Raw genomic sequence first — 12,848 nt, forward strand, 5'->3', positions numbered from 1 at the left:
CTATTCATCAAACAGGCTCAGTGAATGGGTGGGCTTATTAATGACATCACTGCTTACTAGTCAACCAGATGGCTAAACTCTGTGATGTCACCAGGATGGGCGGGGAAAATATTTAGTGATGTTACTCATGAATGGAGATGTTGGTCTTATCAACTTTTGGTGACTAGTGACTGAACTTCTACAAAATGGCTGCCGACTAATAATTTTTTTTTTTTTAGGATATGGCCAGATGTCCCGCAAAAGTAAGTTTACTGTTTACTTTCCATATTTCTGTATACGTCACTTTTTCTGCAATCTACAGCGTATCTCGTTCATTTAACCCTTTCCTGCATCGCTTTTACCATCCGGTTTTTGTTCTTTCTGATATTACTGTTCCATCCCCCAGTCCTCATCGACTGCACATAATCAAATTAGTGAACGAAAATATGAGAGGTCCAGCAGATGTGCAATTATAACAATCTGGCTGGCGTAGGGCGGTATCATTATTAATTTTGTGTTCTAATTAGCGCTTAATATGATAGAATCTGTGCGCAATAAGGGTGGCTCATTAAATACAGAGCAGAGAGAAAAGGCGGCCTTATACATGACAACCAAGATGGAGGCTAAGAATCTAGCCAAATTGGCAGAATAGTATCGGTTGCTAGGGAGAAACACAACAGCAGTCCTTAGCAACCTATCAGAGCTTAGTGCTGCTTAGAAAATGAAACAAGCGATCTGATTGGATGATTTGGTTAACTGCTCTACTATTGGTCTGTACAATTTTTTTTTTTTTACCTTTTTGTTTCTTGATACTTTATTCGATTTTCAAGAATACAAACAGCAACAAAACACAGCAGGCAGAGAATGCCTAACTTAAGGGGGTATTCCCATCTTGATATTTATGGCCTGTCCTGTGGACACACACCTATCTGGAGAATGGGTGAAAGTGAATTTAGATAACTGCGGATACTTTCCAGTCTCGAGAAAGGAGAGGATCCCAGAGGTGGAATTTCCACCTATGGGACATAATCAAGATGGGAATACCCCTTTAAGGGAACACTCTAGGCTACACCAATACATTATGTCATGCCTAGTGCAGGGCCTTAGGGACACGACATGACACATGAATACCAAAAAAGACCATCCCAGTGTCATGCTTTGGCCCTGCAACTGGCAGTACACCATGGGCCTTGTTCCCATAGCAACCAAAGTTAAAGGGGAAAGCGTGTTTGAATCTGACAACCCCAAGTGGGCTTGTATTGTCGGCTAGGCCGGTTTTTCTGTTCTTATCAATGATGCCCAGTGGGTTTTACTTTTAGAGTTCCATTAAAGAGCATCTGTCAGCAGATTTACATTTCTTAAAGGGCATCTGTCAGCAGATTTGCACCTATGACACTGGCTGACCTGTTACATGTGCGCTCGGCAGCTGAAAGCATCTGTGTTGGTCCCATGTTCCTATGTGCCCTCATTGCTGAGATAAATGAGATTTTAATATATGCAAATGAGCCACTAGGAGCAATGGGGGCGTCGCCTTTACACCTAGAGACTCTGCTCTCTCTACATTACATATGCTGCGCCCTCTGCACTTTGACATAGCCAGACGTGATGATGTTTTCCAGCCTGGCCCTGTCGTTAAAAGTGCGAAGGCTGCAGCAGTTGCAGAGAGAGCAGAGCCTCTAGGTGCAATGGTAACGCCCCGGTTGCTCCTAGAGGCTCATTTGCATATAATAAAACATCATTTTTCTCAGCAATGCGGGCACATATGAACATGGGACCAACACAGATGCCTTCAGCTGCCAAGCGCACCTGGAACAGGTCAGCCAGTGTCATAAGGACAAATCTTCTGACAGATGGGCTTTAAAGAGGAGCTCTGGCAGGTACGGTATTCCCGGATAAGCAACAGGAATACTCACTTTCTATATTTGTAGAGCGTGCGCACTGTTACTCCATTCACCTCCACGGGACTGCTCATGGATGATGGGTTCCCAGTGCTTGGCATTGCCTAGTGTAACCCAAACAGCCCTTTAAGCAGTTTTTGTTTGGGGGGAGGGGGGGTTAGGGAGGCCACGCCTCCTTCAATAATGTTTTACTACTTACTTTAAAATATTTTACATTGCTATTCTTCTTCCACGTGTAGGATTCGGTCAGATATCTCGAAAGCGTAAGTTAGAAAGGTGCTAGCTTTACTGGCGATTTTCTGTGATCGTCTGCATAAATCAGCATAATCACGTGATTGCCAACGAATCCAGAAAATCAAAAAAATTGCGCTTGGTTTCATTGACAAATCAATTTTTTTTCATCTGCCTTATGATCATTCCTGAAATGCAATCCTGAGAATCATCACAGAAATTTCCTCACACAATCTGCAGAAAATGTTGAGCAATCCTTTGATTTTCTTGTCTTGTGCTGATTTTAACTGACATGATGCCTTTCTTCTCCATTCACATCTAAAGCTGCGTTCACAGTTTTGCCAATTGTCTGTTACCACAGAGCAGTGCATTGTGGGAACTCAGTGGACAGCTACAAAGGGTCACCATTTCTAGCAATGGGGTGTTGTCTATTTCCAAGGGTGAGCAGAACAATTTTGAGAGAGAAAGAGAGAGAGGACAGCTATGCATATGAAAGGGTTAAATGACATGCAATAAGTCAAGACCATCCCTAAAGCGGTTCTCCGATCAGTTTCTGAGGACCTGCTGGTGATGAGCTGATCACCATGGAGCTGGCAGCTAGAACCCTGGTGATCGGCTAATATAACTGAGGAACATGTATTTCCTGCAGTGGCCACTACAGGAGAAATGTGGTATTACATGGCACACTATACAACAAAAGGGAGACCATGCATGTGAGTCCTCCAGATAGGGAAGCTGCTCTTGCAAATCAAGGGTGGTCGTGTAGAGCTACTCTACTTTTGAACAACCAGAATAAGTCTCCAAATTTCACTTTCTGGAGACTAGGACTGATGAAGAGTCCAGATCAGCTGTAAATGGTTTAACCCCTTCAGATGTTGGGTTTCATAACTAGTACTGGTCATTCCCTTGGTCCAGTTAGTTGAAGTTAGATTAGGGGGCTTCCATAGCTTCTGGTTCCATAGTAACTGATTCACCTGTTACCCTTCCAGTTATGCCCCTGATAAAGATAGAATATTCATGTTCCCCAAAACGGGACAGGCGTGAAATATTCTGACATTGCTGGAGTGGCCTGCCTGTTTTGGACAGTTTTTTTTTGTTAGAGGGGTATCCACAAAACTAAGGGTATCCGTCTGCTGGGATCTCATGCGATCAGGTGTAATCTGTGGGAAGAAACATTTACCTGCAGTGCCCCTTGAGGGATAATTAAGAATTACTCAGTTCTCATTGAGATCAGTGGGCTGCTCCAGAGTACAAGACACTCTTTCTGGATGAGGCCCTGAAAGGGATATCTTCTCACCCCCTAGACTATGTTGGTGTATAGCTAGGATGTAGCAGGTCCTCCAGAGTGAGAGATACTCTTTCTGGAATGAATAGAATTATTATTTTTTTACATTCAGATTCATAAAACCCATGCTGACTTATTGCATTACACACAGCTGAGGGTTTGTTGCAAAACCTATATGAAGTTAGCAAAAGAAAGGAACAATCCTGTCCTGTACTCTCTCTCCCCGTTTAGTGACACATTGTAACAAACCATCCGCAGTGTCTTTCCACGCATAGCTTTGTAGCTCAAATTTAAAGACCAAAACTGAGATGACAAATGACGAACATTTGTAATCCGCACAGGGTCTCAAAGCGCAGGGAACGTTGTGTGGCCGCCATACAGGTGCTCGACCCCGACGCACACTAGGGTCACATTTCTGACCTTATAGACAGAACTAACTTACTATACAAATATTTTCCAAACTGTATATGGATTGTATATGGCGGCATTGAAATAATTGGTGGTTAAAGGCGATCTCCCCACCTAAAATAAGCTGATCACAAACTGCGGCTGCTAAGACCTCATCGACATGATCGGGTATGATCTGCAGCAAGTGTTTCATTTCCCTGCAGCACCACCACTGGTAAAATGAAGTATTACACTTCTCCCATTTAGCAAATTCTGGATTAAAGGATTTTTTTTTGCAAGTACAATGCGGATGCCCCATCTTTGAGATAGGTCATCAATATCAGATCGGTGAGGGTCCAACTCTCGGAACCACCTCCTATCAGCTGTCTGAAAAAAGGCTGGGGGGCTCAGGTGAAAGTTGCGGCCTCCTCACATCTTACCAAGCACAGCGCCGCACATTGCACAGTGGCTGTGCTTGGTATTGCAGCCCAGACCCATTCACTTGAAAGGGACTGAGCGGCACACAGGTCATGATGTTACTGGCCTAGGAGGAGGCCACAGCCCTTTCAAACAGCTGATCCGTGGGCGTGCCAAGAGTTAGACCCCCACTGATCAGACATTGATGACTTATTCTGAGGAGAGAGCATCAATATTGTACTCCCGGAACTGGCACAATGGAGTTCAGAACCATCCAGACCCAGTACAGCTTATGCACCAAGGCCCAATCCATCCAAGCTACAGCTCCCAGCAGGAGGACTGCATAGTTGCCAACTGTCCCTCGAAATTGCTGGGACTGTCCTTGATTTTCAGAGACAATCACGGCAAAGTCGGGCTGTCCTGGGGTGAAAATAGGTGGGGTTACTGTAAACCCCACCCATAAGTGGGCATTACCAGGTGGGAGGCAAGGTTTATCAGGTCGGGGCTTAGATGTCCTGATTTTACCAAGTAAAGCGTTTGTTTAGTATAGAACTGAGAACCTTATCAGTGTAACTATAGATGGAGGATAAGGTCCGCTCGTCCACAAAACAATCCGCTTGGCGAAACTGTGATCCCCTTTAAATGACTTCATTCTCTGCTGTGAAGCCCCCATCGATCCGCCTGCCTCTCATATCTGTGATTTTCTGGACTGAATATTAAAGGGTCCGTACATCAACTTGGGATCAATGATCAATGGGGATCTTATGTGATCATTCAAAAAATTACAAAAAATGTCTAAAAGCCACAATGCTTGAAATGTATATTTTTCAGGGTATAAATCAGATTCGTTTTTCGGACTTATGGGCAAAAGGTCTTTATTTTCCGGTATGTATTTACCCTGTGCATCACGCAGAACAGAATATTAATGATACATCAGCATTAAGGGATTGGTCACCCTCCGAATTAAACGGAGAGCACTGTCAGGTTCCTTCTCTGCCCGCCCCGCATCCAGATCTGCGGCTTCGTTGCAGAGAAATCACGTCTATTGTGATATGCAAATGAGCTCTTTGGTGCAACGAGGGCGGCACCTTTGCACCTGGTCACACCAAAAGCTCTGCCTTGTATGGTGGATAGCACCTCCCCCCCCCCCCCAGTTGTGAGTGACAGGGCCCGACTGGTGATGTAATTAAGCCTGGCCCTGTGGTCTCGTGCATCTGCCTTTGTTTTGTGAATGGCCGCATGCGCAGTACAGCCTGAAGTTCTGTACTGTGCACCCCTGTCAAGCACCAGGGCTATACTGCTCGTGCGCCAAATCCCAGGGCGATGGCGCACACAGGGCCAGGCGAAATTACATCGCCACCTGTCACTCACAGTTGGGGGCGCGGTGCTATCCAGGATACCGGGCAGAGCTTTTGGTGCAATGAGGTGCAAGGGTGCCGCCTTTGTTGCACTAAAGAGCTCAGAATAGACGTAATTTCTCTGCAACGGAGCCGCAGATCTGGACGCCGGAGAACAGAAGGAACCTGACAGTGCTCTCCGTTTTAGGGCTCATGCACACGAACGTGTGCCTCCTGTGCCGTGCATTGGGGACCGCGAATTGCGCGTGCACTGTCCGTGTGGCCTGTGCTGACGGATGCAGACCCTTTCAACTTGAATGGGTCCGCGATCCGTCCTCACAGCAAAAAAATAGAGCGTGTTCTTATATTTTTTTTTGCAGTGCGGAGGCACGGACCAAAATGGGCTTCCGCTACATGCCTCCGCACCGTATCTTCTCGGTGCCCACACATCCGGTGCCCACACATCCGGTGCCTGTATATTGCGGACCCGCTTTTTGGAAGTGTGCATGAGGCCTAATACTGAGGAGTGGGCTGATGGATCCGCTTTATGTGTGCGGTCTGTCATGTAATACTGTTATTACGTGTTCTTGCCTGGCACACCACTAGAAAGATGTAACCCGGGGAGGAGGGGGCACGGTTAAAACCAGCTCTGTTTATGTAAAAATTGCATGTCTGCCTCCTACTGTGACCTGTGGATGTCCCCACCTCTATGTAGGAGCGCCAGCCCCTAGTATTGGGTGGGGGTTGGGAAGCAGAGCCCTGGCGTCCAAGGGGGACACCATGACCCCTCTGCTGTAGTACTGACCACCAGTCCTATAATACTGCACAGAGGAGTCACAGAATGTCACCTGTATGTGAAGAGCTCACGTTTCAAAGGATTTTAGATCCTACACAATGGGATTTGGGACCCTAATGCAGATGTTGAATGGGGACCCAAGGGTGTGTAGACCCCTGAGATATAGAAGAGGAGGGGGGGGGAGACAGCAGCTTGCCGTCCCCATAAGTCCTCATGCACATTGCAGTAATAGGAGTCCATATTTATGGCGCCTACAGTAGGTCCGTACTGTACCACCGTGTGCTTCTAATTGCATAACAACAGTGCATGGCGTATTAGGAAAGGGGAGAATACAATATGGCGGCACACTCTGCGTGTACAGGTCTGTAATATGGAATCCTAGGGATTCCAGGTGCAGCCGGACAGGGTCAATGCATGCGGCTCTGGAGCACAAACTGTTCCTTGAGGGCTCATATAGATTGCATTTTGTGGAACGCAACGTCCGGCCCATATTAGAACTTACCCTATCCTTGTCCATAATGTGGATAATAATGGGACATGTTCTATATTTTTGCGGGGCCACAGAATAGACATACGGATGTGGACAGCCTCCAATCCGCAAAAAAATGCAGATCGGATGCAAACAAAAAATAAGTTTGTGTGCATGAGCTCTTAGGCTGAGTTCACACGAACGATTAGTGAAACTCGCACCATTTTGCAAGCAAGTTCCGTCAGTTTTGTCTGCGATTGCGTTCAGTTGTTCAGTTTTTTCCGCGCGGGTGCAATGCGTTTTGATGCGTTTTTCACACGCGTGATAAAAAACGGAAGGTTTACAAACAACATCTCCTAGCAACCATCAGTAAAAAACGCACTTGCTTCCGGATGCAATGCATTTTTCACTGAAACCCCATTCACTTCTATGGGGCCAGGGCTGTGTGAAAAATGCTGAATATAGAACGTGCTGCGATTTTCACGGAACGCAGAACTGATGCGTTAAAAAAAAACTATGTACACAGACCCATTGAAATGAATGGGTCAGGATTCAGTGCGGGTGCTATGCGTTCACGTCAAGCATTGCACCCGCGCAGAAAACTCGCTCATGTGAACTCGGCCTTAGTCTGGGGAATCCTGTAAAGGATTAGAGAGCAGGAACCTGAGGGCGTTTTGCGAGGTGGATGGACTCCCTGGTGCCTCAGTAAGTGACGGGGTCAACTGCGGAGCACAGCGAACACCTCCTGCCAGTATTGCTCTCTGAATTATTTAGTTCCTCTCCTTTAAGTACATAGAGCTCGCACATTACACATCAAGTGCTGCTTAATTAATTACTCCACGGGAACGGGTTTTTAAAACGTCAATGCAAATGATGACAAATTGTTAAATGGCTGCAGAGCAGAATCCCGGGGACTGCTGCAGTCATCCCTCATCTATCATGGAAGCGCAGAATCACGCCTATGGGCTACTAACAGACGTCCGCACAGAGTGAAGACAGTCATCAGAGAGTGGCGACAGTCAGCATAAAGTGGGGACAGTCAGCACATAGTAGGGGCAGTCAGCAGAGAGTGGGGAGAGTCAGGACATAATAGGGACAGTCAGCAGAGAGTGGGGGCAGTCATCAGAGAGTGGGGACAGTCAGCAGAGAGTGGGAGCAGTCAGCACAGAGTGGGGACAGTCAGCACAGAGTGGGGACAGTCAGCACAGAGTGGGGACAGTCAGCACAGAGTGGGGACAGTCAGCACAGAGTGGGGACAGTCAGGACAAAGTGGGGGCAGTCAGCAGAGAGTGGGGAGAGTCAGGACATAATAGGGACAGTCAGCAGAGAGTGGGGGCAGTCATCAGAGAGTGGGGACAGTCAGCAGAGAGTGGGAGCAGTCAGCACATAGCGGGGACAGCCAGCACAGAGAAAAAACTGTTAGAAGAGAGTGGGTGCAGTCAGCACAGAGCGGGGACAGTCAGCACAGAGCGGGGACAGTCAGCAGAGAGCGGGGACAGTCAGCACAGAGTGGGGAAAGTCAGCACAGAGTGGGGAAAGTCATCAGAGAGTGGGGACAGTCAGCACAGAGTGGGGAAAGTCATCAGAGAGTGGGGACAGTCAGCAGAGAGAGGGGACAGTCAGTACAGATCGGGGACAGTCAGTACAGATCGGGGACAGTCAGCAGAGATTGGGGACAGTCATCAGAGAGTGGGGACAGTCATCAGAGAGCGGGGACAGTCAGTACAGAGCGGGGACAGTCAGTACAGAGCGGGGACAGTCAGCACAGAGCGGGGACAGTCATCAGAGAGCGGGGACAGTCAGCACAGAGCGGGGACAGTCAGCACAGAGCGGGGACAGTCAGTACAGAGCGGGGACAGTCAGTACAGAGCGGGGACAGTCAGCACAGAGCGGAGACAGTCAGCAGAGAGAGGGGACAGTCAGTACAGATTGGGGACAGTCAGCAGAGATTGGGGACAGTCAGTACAGAGCGGGGACAGTCATCAGAGAGCGGGGACAGTCAGCACAGAGTGGGGACAGTCATCAGAGAGCGGGGATAGTCAGTACAGAGCGGGGACAGTCAGTACAGAGCGGGGACAGTCAGCACAGAGCGGGGACAGTCAGCAGAGTGCGGGGACAGTCAGTACAGAGCGGGGACAGTCAGCAGAGAGCGGGGACAGTCAGCAGAGAGCGGCGACAGTCAGCAGAGAGTAGAGATTAGCTACTTTCACACGGTCAGTATGTAGTTAGTATTTATAAGCCAAAAGCAGGAGTGGAATCTCCAGAGATGAAACCCTCTTGCACACGAACGTCTTTTTTTTTTTTTTGCGTTCTGTATACGGACCATATACGGAACCATTCATTTCAATGGATCTGCAAAAAAAACTGAAGTTACTCCGTATGCCTTCCGTTTCCGTATTTCCATTCCGTTCAAACATAGAACATGTCCTATTATTGTCCGCATAACGGACAAGGATAGGACTGTTCTATCAGGGGCCAGCTGTTCAGTTCTGCAAAAAATGGAATGCACACAGACGTCATCCGTATTTTTTGCGGATCGCAAAATACTGAAAAAGCCATACGCTGTGTGCAAGAGGTCTTACACTTCCATTCGGGGTGAGATAATGTTACACTGACATTTGGGGTGACATGACACCTGGGGTATAAAACAATGACAGTGACTGTGCACTGTAAGATGATTTTATGGCATTCCAAAGTCATTTTATAAGGGTTGTATGAACAGCGCCCCCCTTGTCCATAGGCTATGTTTGGTATTGCAGATCAGCTGTTTCTGGGAGAAAGCTGACCATTTTTGTAATCTCATACAATCCCTTTAAGTGTACTTTCACACTTGCGGCAGAGGATTCCGGCAGGCAGTTCCGTCAATCCGGACGCAAAACAGATGCATTTGTGAGACGGATCCGGATGCAGATCTGTCTCACAAATGTCATCCGGAAAAACGGATCCGATATTAATTTTTTTCTCATTTTTAAAGGTCTGCGCATGCGTAGACCGCAAAACCGAATCCGTTTTGCCGGAACACTTGGGCATTAATACATTTCAATAGAAAGTGTTCAGGATTTTTGGCCGGAGAGAAAACTGCAGCACGCTGCGGTATTTTCTCCGTCCAAAAACCGTAAGGGGGACTGAACTGATGCATCCTGAACGGAATACTCTCTATTCAGAATGCATTAGGATAAAACTGATCAGTTCTTTTCCGGTGTTGCGCCCCTGTGACGGAACTCAATACCGGAAAACAAAAACGCTAGTGTGAAAGCCCCCTGAGGCTACCTGCTCACCATGCGGATTAGGAGTGGGGTTTTGTGCATAGCACAGTGCCGGCCACGTGTAGCGGATCAGACCTCAGGCGCACTCTGCCTTTTCCTTCTGTGCGGATTTGGAAATCATGTGCCTATCAGATGTTTGTGTGGATTTCCCCCTTTGCGGTGCCAGTAACACACGTGGACACGGCGCGGACCTTCTGTCTGTAAACCATAGAGAGAAGCTTTCCTGGTGCAGGCACCATATGTACAGTCAATGCGGGGGGGGTCATCCTTTTCTTCCGATCTGCACATCCCCCACCTTCTACTTTACTTTAATATGATGAAGATTACTACTAATTACATAGAGGTTCTTCCCGTTATTCTCCCCGATACATCTCTACATATGTCATGTATGGTATTGTAATGTATGTGCCACTGATGGCGGTATTATAGCACAACTCTATACTGTATCTTCTATCTATCTATCTATCTATCTATCTATCATCTATCTATCTATCTATCTATCTATCTATCTATCTATCTATCATCTATCTATTTATCTATCTATTATCTATCTATCTATTATCTATCTATCTATCTATCTATTATCTATCTATCTATCTATCTATCTATCTATCTATCATCTATCTATCTATCTATCTATCATCTATCTATTTATCTATCTATTATCTATCTATCTATCTATTATCTATCTATTATCTATCTATTATCTATCTATCTATCATCTATCTATCATCTATCTATTATCTATCTATCTATTATCTATCTATCTATTATCTATCTATCTATCTATCTATCTATCTATCTATCTATCTATCTATTATCTATCTATCTATCTATCTATCTATCTATCTATCTATCTATCTATCATCTATCTATTATCTATCTATCTATCTATCTATCTATCTATCTATCTATCTATCTATCATCTATCTATTATCTATCTATCTATCTATCTATCTATCTATCTATCTATCTATTATCTATCTATCTATCTCTGTCTATCTTGTAGATAATTCTATATATTAACCATGGTATCTTTTTCGACAGGATCATCAGAAAGGAACACAATACATAATTACGAAAGAAGACGCAAATGAGCCCCCCCTCCCGATCCACTGATTAAACTTCATTCCGTGAACCAGAAGATGAAGTGTAATATATGATATCCAGTGTAAAATGAATACTTATTTATTTTGAAATTGGTTTATTAGCTTGTATATTCAATAAAGTTATTATTTTTAATAGTGTGGCAATGATACTTGTCCTATAAGTGTGCTGTAATTCTCCAACTATCACTCTCATCGGGCTACCATAATAGGCAAACGATTGGAGAGCGGCCCAACTGATTTTAGGAGGATCTGTCATGGTGAGGAACCTCATGTGATGATGACTGGAAATGGCGGAAAGGGGTTCGCCAGGATTAGAAAAACATGGCTGCTTTCTTCCAGAAACAGCACCACCCCTGTCCACAGGTTATGTCTGGTACTGCAACTCAGCTCCATTGAAGTGAACGGGGAGGAGTTGCAATACCTAATCCTGGACAATCCCTTTAAGTTGAGGTTCTTCACTGAAGCAGATTCTCCCAAATGTGGAAATGGCCTGTCCATCCACTATAAGGGGTTGCAATGAGCAGAACATGCTGGTGGTTATAGTCCATTAGGTTCACTACCCCTAACGTTTCCCTGTTTTACCTGGACCTCCGTGGGGATGTTCAATGTTTCTCGTGTACTTTTTGATCTTGACCAGATAGCGGTATCATTGCAGCATGTTCATTTTATTTCCTGAATGTGAATCCAAAGTCTTCATTTCATAGTTTAGATTTTTTCTGATAGTGGCACTTTGAATAAAAAAAACTTGAGATTTTGCAACATTTCTTTGCGTTTCAAGCTTGTTTCTTTTCACATTGTATATTCTATAGATCTGACGCCATTGTAACTATTCTGATTATCGTCTACGGCGGTGGTCTCCAACCTGCAGGGATCTAGCTGGTGCAAAACTACAGCTCCCAGCATGCTGGGAGTTGTAGTTTTGCAAAAGCTGGAGAGCAGCAGTTTTAGGACCACTGAAGAAGGGTGCACACATGATACCATGAGGCTGCTATGGAGTCCTTTCCAGAACATGCTGGGAGTTGTAGTTTTGTAACAGCTGCAGACCTGCAGTTTTAGGAATACTGGTGAAGGGTGCACACCTAATACCATGAGTCTATGGCGTCCATTCCAGGACATGCTGGGAGTTGTAGTTTTGTAACAGCTGGAGAGCAGCAGGTTTAGGACTACTGGTGAAGGGTGCACACCTGATACCATGAGGATGCTATGGGTCCCGTTCCAGGACATGCTGGGAGTTGTAGTTTTGTATAAGCTGGAGAGCAGCAGGTTTAGGACCACAGGTCAAGGCTGTGCACACCTTATACCAGGAGGCTGCTATGGAGCCTGTTCCACTTTGGTCTTGTCCCCATTTTAATGAGTGTTGAGGACCTGCACAGAAATGTCACAGAGTAAGGCCTCATGCACACGACCGTTCCATTTTTTTGCAGTCCGCAAATTGCGGATCCGCAAAACACGGAAGCCGCCCGTGTGACTTCCGCAATTTGCAGAACGGAACAGGCGGCCTATTGTAGAAATGCGTATTCTTGTCCGTAAAACGGACAAGAATAGGACATGTTATTTTATCTTTTGCGGGGCCACGGAACGGTGCAATGGATGCAGACAGCACACAAAGTGCTGTCCGCATCTTTTGCGGCCCCATTGAAGTGAATGGGTCCGCGTCCGAGCCGCAAAAAACTG

General features: G+C 46.0%; 1 protein-coding gene across 1 annotated transcript in view; it reads left to right on the forward strand.

The window, feature by feature from the left end:
* TAC1 (tachykinin precursor 1) overlaps positions 1-11,918 on the forward strand; it is a 28,747-nt gene extending 16,829 nt beyond the window's left edge. The window contains exons 4-5 of the mRNA XM_040431222.1: positions 219-242; positions 11,113-11,918. Coding sequence (XP_040287156.1) covers positions 219-242; positions 11,113-11,162 — 74 coding nt within the window. The 3' untranslated portion in view covers positions 11,163-11,918. The remainder of the gene's footprint in view (positions 1-218; positions 243-11,112) is intronic.
* The last annotated feature ends 930 nt before the right edge of the window (positions 11,919-12,848 follow it).

The sequence above is a fragment of the Bufo bufo genome, chromosome 5 (assembly GCF_905171765.1).
Source record: "Bufo bufo chromosome 5, aBufBuf1.1, whole genome shotgun sequence".
Lineage (NCBI taxonomy): Eukaryota > Metazoa > Chordata > Amphibia > Anura > Bufonidae > Bufo > Bufo bufo.